Here is a 12,882-nt window from a genome sequence, read left to right as displayed (position 1 = left end):
TTGAAGCTTTCCTCCTTGATAATACATTAAATAATTATTAAATTTTTATTTTACCTTAAGTAGGAATAATATTTGATTGTCACTTAAACTGGTTCTTTAGAATCTCATAGATTTACCCACAATAATCCAAGAACATTTAATAAGTCTTAAAATATTCATAACACACGGAGATCGTTACTCTTGAGACCTTTGTACAAAGCAGTGAAGTGTGTTAGACATATGGCAGAAACCTCTTAATTTCTTATTTCTTGCTATGATTGTATGAAAGAAAGGAAAATTCTCTGTTCTTTTTCCCATTGCAATCTGCATGCCATTGTTATATCTGTTGTGGGCCAAAGTCATCTCATACACATGAGATGAAGAGCATGGAGTTAATCAGGCTTGAATTTAGCTCAGTAAATATAAGCACAATAATAGTAAATTGTTTCCGTTTTCTGTACAGTATTTCAGATAACAAAAATGAGGAAATAATTTATTTCTATATCCAGAATGACGTTAACAGCCCAAACTGTGCTGCATGACAGATGCTGGTACCTACCTTTTATATTATTGGCAATTATCTAAAGTCGTTAATTGCTGTGGCATTGAGTATTAAGAAAAAAACCAAACAACAATTGATATGTCCTGCATTGGAAATATATCATAAATATCAGAAACCCTTGTCACAGTACTGACTGTACGTAGAGAGGATGAACAATTTTGTTTTAATTATATTTCAATGTGATTGTGTAAAGTCAAGTGGAACCTCCATGGATTAAATCTAAAATAAAACTGTGGTTGCAGCGTATGGTCATAATCCCCAGATCTGTTGTGTCGAAATGACAGAATAATGAGTAGAAGTTAAAATGTCCTCTGCTTTCAAGTCATCATGGTTGTCATTTGATTAAATAATAGTGCATTCTGTTTGATGTCTTGGCTTTATTATTCAGAAGCACTTCAGTATATGTGTCTTACCTTTGTATTATGTGCTCCTGGCAACCAGGTATCCATATAGGTTCTTGTTTACACACCTGCAACAGATACACTGTATGTTTAGCTTGCATGTGTGCTGCTTGAATATGGAATTTTAATTATTCCTCTTAATTATGGTGCATTCACCAAAAAGAAGGAAATCATTGGTCAGGTACAAAAAGAAACTGCTTAGTATTTGAAGGAATTTGATAATTTTGTTGTAGTTCATAGCTTGGCAGGTGGTAATAATGCTATGCCAGCACTGTCAAAATATGAAAATTAAAGTGACGATGGGTTTTAATGAAATCCATTTGACAAATATAATTAAGGTGTTTTAATATGAAGCCCTGTAATAAAGACTACCGGTGGACTCCCTGAGGTCCTGACTAATTGTGTAGATTGCTTTTAAGCTTTGAATAGTTTTATTGGATAATGAACTGTTAAGAAGTGTTAGATCTTTCTTAAGCAGAATTTGGTTTGAAAAAGAAGAGGAGAGACAGGCCTGAGGTGTGGCATTTTAAACATAATTAGAAGAGAGATTTAAGTTAACATCTTTGATCTTGCTGTCAGTTTTTGATTAGAGCTGTAAATGCTTTAATCAAGTGCAGTGTAGTCATTACATTTCTAACTGTTTTTAAACTGCGAAATTACTGAGACACTGACATCGGTTTAACACTTCTTGAGAATTTCCAGCAAAGTTATGTTTGTAAACTGGGTGTTTGCATTAAATTGTCGTACTGCAATAATTTACCAATTCAGTAGATCATGAGATAATTATCTTTTGGGCCTCAAATAATCTAAAAACCCTTTATGAGATTAAATATAGTGTCCTGTAGTTGAGGAGAGTGGGCCACTTCAGATTTCATTTTAAAAATAATTTCCAATGTTTTTTTCAATTAAAATGGTATTAAAAGTGGTGGTCGTAATGAAAATTAATATATAAGAAGCTAAATGCAGTATTTAAATGCCTTCCATAGAAATACAATCCTTTAAATGTTACATACTGTATTTGACCAATGTGGATTCCTTCACACCCATTTTAGAAACAGGGAAATAGGCACAAATATTTATCAGGGGTACAGAAGTGTCTGAGCCAGTAACAGAATTCTGTTCTCTCAAATTCCATCTTGCAACATTAAAGATTGCTTGAAGAAATTTCAGGAAGATCAATTTATTTATTTTTTATGGCATCCAAAACAGCATTAAAATGTGAAAATGGCTGTGGACTCAGGTCTGTAACATGAGTGGGGACAGTGGACTGGATGGTACCTGCCCACAGGTGGCATGACTTTCATTTCAAATACAGAACCCAGGAGTCCAGCATTCTTTCCCAGATCTGACCTTGCCTCCCCGTGTGCTTGATCTTTGAGCATGACAGAAAATCCAGGTACTTGTCTCTTTACTGTGTGGGCTAGGGGCTGCTCTGAGTACTATTTTGTTCATATTGGTCCTCTAGAAATTAAGAAATAAGGTACAGCAAAGAAAAATGTACTCAATTTCTTCAATCTGCAGCATATAGACCATTCACGCAAATAAATGTTAACAGTGGCCTGCCAGTGAGTCCTACAAATTTGTTAATGACATCCTAGAGCAGATCACCTGATGCCTTTGGAAGCATGTCCTGCATGCTGACATGTCTGCAGACTGACAGACCAGGAGAGAGAGGAGATGTCATCCAAACTTGGGACATCCCCACAGAGACTCTTCTGCTGCCAGCCCTTCTTCATGGCACCTCCAGTGCACATATCTGTGCTGATTGCAATTCAAGTAGCACCCAACAGTGAGAAGCAGAGGCTCTGGTAATCCTGACTCAAATCATCGGGGACTTAAAGACCATGTCCAGTAGCTGGGATAGCACTCCTGGCAGCTGCTTTGGGAGAATCCATGCAGAAGCTGCTGCCTCATGCAGTAAACTGCTCTGTTCTGGAGCAGTTTGTTTCTAGAAATCTCCAGGTTTTCCCCAAATTAAACCATGTGGTGGTAGTCTAATGTAGAGATGCCAGAAGTATCGATAAGTGTTGCTGGGTTGCTCAGTCAGAAGAAATCACACTTGTGATCTTAGACACACTGAAAAATCAGGTGTTGTAGCAATTTTTCCTCACAGGGATGGCTTACAAACAAATCATGCCTACATGCCGTAAAGGTCCTGTGTAAGTCTACCTCTTAAACACCATTTGAAGAGCTAAACTTGATCCTTAAAATATGAGTCTGCTCTGAGGAATGCTGTAAAAAATCTATTATGGGATGGTCTTTATTTCATTCTCAGCAATTTTCGGAAGAAATATCTTTGTTTGACAAGTACAAGAGCAGAGACTTTCATTTTATGTGTGTGTATGTGCGCGTGTGTGTATGCACATAGCCCACAAATTGAGCCTAGATTTTAAAATCAGTCTGGATTCTTTCCTTCTTATATACCTCCTAATAACACTTTTTTTGCCAGGCCATTGGGTATTTTTCATTGTTCCCTCTGAACCCTCACTTCAGGTTTAGGGAGGTAGTGGTTTTCCCAGCATTACTCTGTGTGGAATCAAAGGCAACATTGCAGATGGAAATAACTAGCACTTAGCTCATGTGTGTGAAAAAGCAGAATCCATAGCTGCATTGATCCTGCAGGGTAAAAAAAAAAAAAAAGCCAACAAAAGTGTCTTGAGATGGAAAGGTGTAAGTGGAGGAAGACTGGAGGTTGTAAGAAGTGTGCTGTGTAAGAAACACAGAGATGTTTATCTTGGCGTTTTGTCCTTTAGGTGCAGGTTTTTAAATTATTGTATATTTCAAGTGAACACAGATTCTATTTGATGGGTATAAATATCATTCTGTAGAAAACCAAGACTCAAAATATAATAAAATACACAATCTGCTAAACTTCATTGCCAAACAAAAATACAGCCAAGTGAGCATTTCCTAGAGAACCCTCCAGAGGCCGGGATAAAATTCTGGGTTAAAACTGGAACTTGAACCAAAGCCAGGCCAATAACCTACAGACTGTCCTTTCCCTCTGTCCCTTGTCCTTCCATGTCCAAGTAGCTGCTTCAGATCGCCAGAGTCCTGATAGAAGAAACATCCTTCTCTGAAAGCAAAACTACTATCATGACTAAACTGTTCTGCATTGCACATCACATGGTTTTCTAGTTGTAAAGTGCCCAATGAACAAATTAACATTGTCTTGAAAGGAGTTTTCCCTCTCTAAATTTTCATCTCTTTGGAGAGATATTATGTTTTCAAGGGAAACAACTTCATTAGTAATTTGGAATTATTTTTTCCTCCTTTTTTAGATTAAGTTTTAAGAGATCTTTTTTTAGTTTTGGTAGAAACCTTGAACATTACCTTTCCTCAGCATTCTTGTTATTTTTTAAACCTTGGTGCTTTCATCCTCCAACTTTGCAATACAGTTCTTTTATATGGCACTTAGATTTTGAGAGATTTGGTTTATGAAAAAAACTAGAAACATTTAAAGGATGAGCTAATTAATATTTTCTCAGCCTAAGGTACACTGCTGTGTTAGAGTTTCGCCACATTTGTAATTTATGCCTGTTAAACCTTTGTTTTATCATTTATTTTGGACTTCTATGCTTCTATTTGCACTCGCTGGCTGTAACAAGCATTTCATTTTATATGGAGGAAAGATGGTTTCAGTTTCAGTTACCTTTACTGTACCCAGAAAGGAGAATGGGATTTGCAAATGATAAATGGGGAAGTTGACTAGCTAACTAATAAAGATTTGTCTTAATCAAGTATGATTTGTCAGAACAGGAGCGCACTGGGGTCAGGGCACACGCAATGAATAATACAGCGTTCACTGGAGAAAAGGACCAGGCAAAAGGCCTCATAAATATGCCACGATTACCCATTGCTAATTCATATTCAAAGAATGAGTTGCACTGAAGCCAGCTTCGAGGTTGCTGGGCTGTTCACCTGCTTTGTGGACTTTCCAATGTTGAAGAAAGTTTATATATATATATATTTATATATATATATACATGTGTATATATGTGTATATATATATATATACACACACACATATACACTGTTTACAGAATATTTTTTCACAGACTGCTACACCTTTTGGTCAATGATTTTAAGCATTATTTGTTATCATCTTCTAGGGTGTTGTTTGTTTTATTTTTCTAATGTCTGGATGCTATTTTATTTCTAATTTTCGTTGTTTAAATATGAATATGAATACAGCAGGAGGTAATTCCATTCACTTTTAAAATGGATTTCTGAACAGGGAAACAAAGGTTAAAACACTCTTTAGCTCCATGGAAGTATTAAAGATCAAACAAGCATAGACTTCTTGCTTGTGTTGCCAACTTCCCTGACTTTCAAATCAGTCTGTAGATTCAGAATAAACCTGGTACATCAGGTTGGGGGAAACCTGAGCAAACCCAAATGGCTATGGATTTATTTTCTGTTGTTGACTTTGCTTTTTGCTTTAAGGAGCAATTTCTCAGATTGAAACAGCTGAAGCATATACTCTTCTCATAGGTCTTCTGATGTCCAGAAGCTGAGATACTGCAAAAAAACCCTTGTTCGTATTCATAAGTTCAAGCTACATAAACGGGTTATGAAGAATCAGTTAAAAAATAAATAAATAAATTGTTCCAGTGCTTACAGATATAACTAACAGACTTTGTTCTTCGTCATTTTACTGCTTGAATGTCATAGACTGTTGTTTTGTGTAGTCAAATAAGATTGAAAAAAACCCTCTTGCTCCACTCTTGAATTTTAAAACATATTTCAAAACATTTTCTTCTCTTTTGAAAAACTAATGTGACTTTTTTTTATTTCTGTTCACTGTTTGGCTCTGCTATTCTGTCTCATCTGTTTTCTGCTCACCTCTGTGTCTTGAAGAGCACTTACTGCTTTAAGAGCAAATCGGCTCTAGAAGCAGGGCCAACTTTACGAGCCTCGAGCTGCTAAATGCAGGAGTTTAAATTGCCAACTCTCTTCCTGCACATTTTAAGTCTTTGAAATAACCAGTGCTGTGGGGTCCAGAGTAATTATTTGCACTGCTCTGAGTGTATAGAAAACTTGGTAGGTGGTGGAGCATTTTTGATTAAATGATGATTATGAATCCAGCTTTAGATGAACCAAAGATCACTGTTGAGTCATCTCGGTGCTGTTTGGAGTCATAGGTTTAATTAAGCGATGGTTTGTGGCTCAAGTTTTAGAGGATATGTTTCTGCAACTTAATTTAGATGCAATCAGGATTGTTAATACTCCACCCTGCTAAATAGCTTTCAGACAAGTTCGAGATTGGCAGTACTGTAATGAAGCAGCATTCATTCCTTGCGCCAAGCTCAGAGTGAGCAGAGACTTCTTCCATCCTGGCAGCACTTTAATAGTAGTAGGAAAAGAAGGTACTGAGGGTTGGTTCCCAACTTCATGAACATAAGTGATTGAAAGGGGGATAGCAAGTTGTTTACTTATCGATGCACTAAGGAAGGATTTCTTTTTGCCTTAGAACTTGTTTGAAGGAAAGGGATAGAGGAGGAAGATGTGATGGGAGGAATTTGGAGCAGATGAGCACTGCCAAGCTGGGGCATGGCTGGAACAATGGCTGGACTTCAATGTAGACAAGTGCTCAGCAGAATCAAAGTCTGCCACCTCCTGTGAATGTTGCTGTGAGGATGTTAGTAAGGGAGCTCAGCTAGATGGGTGATGGGAGTAGACAGAAAAAATACATCAGTTAGTGAGAAATGAGTAGTTTTTTTACCAGAAGATTGATGTAAGTTAGGATTTCAGAAAAAGCACGAAACTTTAGAAATAGAAAAGGCAACTGGAGGTGCAGTTACTAGGTCTGTCATATATCATCTTTCTCTTTTCTTTTTACTATTTTCTTCTCATTCATCTACCTTTTTTTTTCCTGGGGAAGGACAAAGTAGGTTTGGACCATGGCAGGTGTTGGTTATGAAATGCTCCCAGCTTCTTCTTAAAAGCATGTCACACCTTCCTCAAATATCTTTTCTTCCTTATTTTGAACGAAGCACAAAGAGTGGATTTTGATTAGGTGTTTTGGATGTTTTTCTTTCTGGTTTCCCCAACCTCGGTATCAACGGACCCCTTCTGCTCTTGGCCAATGAAAATAATTTCCTGAACATCCATTATAGCTTATAGGGACCTTTTCATTTGAAAAAAATGTTTGTATTTTTAGTTTGGTGGGCATCTTGGACTTCAGCAGTTTGGGAGGTATCTTTAGATGTTATTTGCTTTCACAATAAGACTGGGCAACTTCTTTTTTTTCCTCTCTTGCAACTGAACTTCTGACAGCTCTGGAAGTGTTGGATGTCCTCAGTGTATGCTCTGGACTGTCAGTGCTCTTTCCACTGGTGCGGCATTTGCTTCTGCTGAAGAGGCCAACTAGTCCCTATAGAAAATAGCTAATTTTTATTTTATTGTGTTAAGTGACCACTTAACAGCAAGCAGATTAACATCTTCGTGACAGATTCCTGAGGCATCTAAGCACCAACTCTCATGTTTCACTGTTCTGGTAATGCTCTACAAATTGTCTCTCCATTGGCTAATAGCTGTTATATTATCCTTCATTTATCTGTATTAACCTGTACTTGTTGTTTAATAACTTTAATGATCTAAATCCTTCTGTTTCTAATTATATCAGCTGTTCAATGTAAATACATATCAACTGTGAACTTGGGAATTTATCAGACTTTTACCTGTGTCCTTATACTTCAAGATATGTCATCACTTTCTTTATTAACTTTCTGCTGTCAGAAGCATAAGGCATTTGACTCAGCCCTGAATTCTTCAGCTCCTGCAACATATATTTTCCAAGTTTGTAAATCTGCTTGCTGTCGCCTCTGAACAGCTAGTATTTAATGTTTTCTAGCATTTTTTCCCAGAAACTGCTGTTGATGACTTATCCTAGCCTTCTAAAATCAAAACTTTTAACCTGTCCAAAAAAGAGTGGCTTTTAGGAAAAAAAAAAGTCCCGACCTGTGTCAGTGTGGTTCTCAAAAAATCTTCCATTAGCTTTTACTACATCTTCAGAGCATGTGATGTCGCCGTGCAAAGACAACACACAATTGCACTCCCCAGATGGCACTACTAGACAGGGCTGAAGATCTCAGGGTGGAACTGTTCTCCATTCCTACCCTGACCAACACACAATGGGTTTCTTAGTGTATTTCATCATTTTGTAGAACAACCATCTTGATTTTTAACATGATCTGCTTTTCCCAGTGTAAATTAGTTTGCCTGTTCCAATCTCTACTTACATGGCTCAGATGCATACATTGTACATATGATGAGGTTGGGTAAATCATACTTCCAGGCATCCTCTCTGTGATTTGGTTGGTTTTAAGCTTTTTTTATATTTTAAATTATATCAAGATATCTGCTGCTCTTATGAAACATATATATATATATATATATATATACACACACACACACGCAGGATACTCTTTGAGAGAAAAGGTGCTGTATAAATTATGTTGGATTATTTTATTTTTCACATGAAAAGAAAAATGGAGAGTCTGTCTTCAAAATTCATAAAAATGCATGTTTGTTTATCCAAAAGCCTAGAGAGGCTCATTCCATGTCATTCCTATCTCTTGAGTAAATATATTAGTCATTCTTAAGGGAAAAAGTATTATTGACTTGAGTGATTAGAAAAAGCTCTTTCAGAATCAGTTTAGCTGATAAAGTAAATAAATACCTAAATGGCTGGAGGCAAAAAAAGTAAAAGAAAAACCAGTCAAGCACAACTTATTTGTGTCCTTGACTTGTGTGTAGGTATTAGAAACCAAGCTTTGTAGACCATGTATTAAATAATTACGATTTGTACATATAAATAAATACTGCATATAGGTTACAGGTGAATTCCAAAGAACGGGAGTATTTGGGAGCGTAAAACGTTGCTAGAAGTGACCACTGTCTTTTGGGTTTATGTTAATATAAAAGTTGAAAACCATGTGCCAATTTGTGCACATGTGAAGGGGGAAGCTAGGTTTGCATTTGTTGGTTTTGGGTGAGGAGTGTATTGTTTTTTCTCCAGTTGGGGAAAGTGTATTCATTCTTTTAATTAGTTGCAGTGTTTTAGGATAAGAAATGTTATCTTTTTTTTTTTTTTTTTTGGATAACACAGTCTTATAGAACCAGGCACCTTTTGTGTTGGACTCACAACATGGCCTTATTGAAGTGCTCGATACTGAAGAGCCTGATTTCCCATACCTTGTTCAAGCACCTTTAGGGCAGAATACATTTAGAGCTGTGAATTTTATCAGTCATCCTTTAAGGCTTGTTAATGCTTGTTAATATTATGTACTTTTTCAGAATTATTTTTTTCTGGCCATCAGAGCATTGTTTAAGACTGAGATAATTGCTATACTGAATATTCCTGCCCTCTGTCAGTACATAGATAATAATGATGTAAATGCATTCACCCTTCTGCTTCTCATAGTTTAGCTGTAATTTTAGAACATAATTTTATGCATCTCTTTGGGAATTTCAGTTAGAAGAGGCAGCACCACTCAGTCTTTTGTAGGACTTGGAACTGCACTGTACTAAACACTGTCCGTATGTAACGACTGAAAGGTTGGCATAATCCCCAAATAATTGATGTTGTTAAGATTCTATGGAAATAACAACATTACTGGCAACAGGCAACGCCCTTCAGTTTGTGTATTGGTCTTAATTCATGCATCTGCACTACAGTATATCTTACAAACCTGACCTTTTCACATAACTGTGGTAGCTTCATCAATGACTTGCATTATAAGTAGGCTGGAAAGATCTATACAGCACCGTTGCACTAAAAGCGCAGATCTGCCACATAGATAAATGTTTTAACTGGCAGGAAAACATCAGCATTGTGGGGAAACTTGAAAAATGGTAGCAAGCAGATAGCAATGCTATCAAGCTTGTAATTAGCTGTGCTGTGGGCTAATGTTATGTTTTTCCTAGTCCCAGGCACCTTCAGTTGCAAACGAAGTGAGGAAACATGTCTTCATATCATTTAGAAGTCTGTATTTTCTTTATTTAATAACTTTTTTTTTGACTGTCTTGACCTTCCAGCAAAAAATCAAGTTTCACTCTCATCAGTGAATTTTCTGAGTAGAACAAGGATATGAAGAGGATAAAGGTGTCATTTTTTGTTTGCAAACTTATTGTGAGATTATGTTACCTCCGTTATGTCTCTTTGTTCAACTTATGTTGTTATTTTAGTCCAAAAAAGGCCAAAGATCATCAACGAAAGTGCATGTAGAGTAAAGCTGCTCCTGTAAAATTGATGATCCGTCCAATTATTTATCTATAGAGGCTGCTGGGAAGAAACGCAACTATCTCAGTTCTCAGACCCCTCTGCTAGGTTGAACTTCATGGCTGAAGGTTTAATCCCTAAGTGTCATATCAACAATTCATTCTGTGATATTCTGGCTGACATGCTCTCCTTCCTTATTTATTGATGTCTTCAGTCATCGACAATGAGAGGAAAATACACTATTCGTCAAAGTGACGGTGTTTTACCCTCACTTACAGTTGATGCTGCTGTCACATTGATGGTTGGAAAATAAACTCAATCATTATAAAAAGCTAAGAGTGCGAACTTGCCAGTGACAGGAAGAAGATGAAAAAAAAACCCGCAGTAACTTGCTTAAAATTGGTGCAATAAAAATAAAGCTGTTTTCTATAAGGATATTTTTGAGCTTTGTTCATGAAATATCAAGCCATTTTAGCCATTTGCTTTATACTTTCCTTTGAAGGAAAGCCTACTGCTCGCATTCCTTTGTCTGCAAACATATGTATAATTTTTAGCAATAAATACGCTTATTATCGTTTCACCTCATGCTACTAGGTTAGTAATTTGTTGATTTTTTTCCTTCTCTTTTTGAGAGATTTTGCTTTGTTTTTTCCTCCCCTGGATTACATTGAACACATGTATCTGTTTGTGTATTACAGTATGTTGAGTGCTTTGATGAGGAAAAGCTCAGTACAGTTTCATCCAGTAAGTCCTTTGACATGCAAACATAGGCAAAGCTCTCGTGAATCGCTTTCTTAGGCTGCCATTCCTGTAGATGTACTGCACCGTGCAGCCTTTTTAACTCCATAACCATGTATCTTACCACATTTCACCTTTGGGAGGCATTGTATATACAGCTAAAAGTAAAGAGCAGCAAGCCAAGAGGGACAAGATAGTATAATGAGGATGTCAATTTGTGGTCAGAGGAAATATTTATCTTACTTGTACTGTACTTGGCAACTGATAGAGAAATATATATGTAATGAATTTCCTTAGACTTTATCTGGCAGACTGTGTGCCTTGTGTTAAATGGGTTTTAAAAAAAGAATTGCTTGTCTCAAACTTTAAAAGTTTGAGATGATTCTGCTTTGGATTGTTTCCTGAAAATGGACTGTATCTGTTAAAGAAAAAATAAATCATAGTCATGTTTACTAACATAATGGTGAATTTTCAGTGGTTCATTTTCTTGAGGCTCCACAAATAATGACATTTTAAAATCCCACTAACTTACCAGAACAAAAGCAGGGCATGTTTTTTGTTGTTTATAAAAAGAAAAAAAAAGTCATGTTTTTGTAGTTTTACTGTTTTGGTGAGTGTCTCTGGTAAGCCTGTTAAGTTACCTAACTGAATGTGCACAGAAATGCTGGTTGTCTCACACGTGCTGTGTGTCCTGGGGCAAGCTACAGCTGCTCCAGCTCCTTCTGTCTTTTTCCCCATCTGTAAAATGGGAATGATTAAACTTATTTTTCTCCTTCAGGGAAATACAGGGAGGGTTTCTTAATGTTTCTATAGAGCTTTGAAGATTAAAATCTCTTCTCTATACTTGCTGCTAATATTTCAGTGTTAGAGAAGCATTTGACTGAAGCTGTTTGAAGAATAAAGTTTTGGCATCTCATGTTTTCTTTGTACCGTATCTTGAGGCCTCTCCGCTATAATTTTGCAACCTTTGGTTCAGCGAGAGCTTCGGAAGCAAACAACCCCTGTGTAAACAAACGGTGATGACTATAAATTAATGTCTATGTCTACTATTAAAAACACCAGGAGATTACAGCATTTCTCTGAACTTGCCAGAAATAGTCCATGATGGACCAAAGTAGACACCAGTAACTGGGCTTAGCCTGAAAAAGCTTTGATTTAAGCATCAGTGGCAAATGCTGAGAGTTACAGAGTGTGGTTTTCCTCTCATATGAGTTCTCAGTGTCTTTAGACGTATAAGGCTAGTGGTTTAGCAAAGGCTTTCTGCCTTCCTTTCTAAGACAAGGAGGGGCTTAAGGAATTTATAGTAAGTATGAGCAGCCCGCACTAAGAGCAGCTCTGAAAGTCTTCTTGCCTTTGTTTCACAGACCAAAGGTCAGCATCAATTCCCAAGGCCTAGACAACCTCAAGAGATTGCAAGGAAACAGCTTCTGGTTTGGTTTGCTCCTTCAGTTTTATGTTGCTTGAAAAACCTAAATTCAGTATAATGGTGTCTTTCTCTTTGCACTTAGGAGGAGTGATTAGGCTACTAAATGTATTTAATGCTGTTCTTACAATATGACTTGGCATTTTGAGGCCTTACAGTCACAAGCTGTATTTTTCATGATTTACATTTTCATTTTTTAATGCAGAGCAGATTGGACAGGAGATGCTTGAAAACCTCAGCCATGACAGAGAGAAGATCCAGCGTGCTCGGGAAAGGGTAAGTTTGATAATAAGTGAGTGCTGATCTCGCATTTTATTTGTATTGGGCAAGTTCTTTGTGCATGCAAAAATAATTCAGATGAGATATAATCACCGTCAGCAGTGAAGAACTTATAAAGTGTCTTACGTGGGCCCAATCCTGCAATGTCTTTCTGATGGGGAGTCACACTGAAGTCACCAAATCTGCTGTTGGAAGCAAGCTTTTTGTCACTAACATCACAGTTAGGTCAGTTTTCTGACCTTTCAAGGGTTTGTTTTAGTGTCCACTCCAATGA

The 12,882-nt window shown here is 36.9% G+C and overlaps 1 protein-coding gene across 5 annotated transcripts in view; it reads left to right on the top strand.

Moving 5' to 3' along the window:
* VTI1A (vesicle transport through interaction with t-SNAREs 1A) overlaps nt 1–12,882 on the top strand; it is a 272,255-nt gene that overhangs the window by 147,619 nt on the left and 111,754 nt on the right. For all 5 annotated transcript variants that reach the window (XM_032694607.1, XM_032694603.1, XM_032694604.1 and 2 more), the window contains one exon: nt 12,535–12,605. In XM_032694607.1, coding sequence (XP_032550498.1) covers nt 12,535–12,605 — 71 coding nt within the window. The remainder of the gene's footprint in view (nt 1–12,534; nt 12,606–12,882) is intronic.

The sequence above is a fragment of the Chiroxiphia lanceolata genome, chromosome 8 (assembly GCF_009829145.1).
Source record: "Chiroxiphia lanceolata isolate bChiLan1 chromosome 8, bChiLan1.pri, whole genome shotgun sequence".
In the NCBI taxonomy this organism is placed as follows: domain Eukaryota; kingdom Metazoa; phylum Chordata; class Aves; order Passeriformes; family Pipridae; genus Chiroxiphia; species Chiroxiphia lanceolata.
This window is presented reverse-complemented; position numbering and strand designations above follow the sequence as displayed.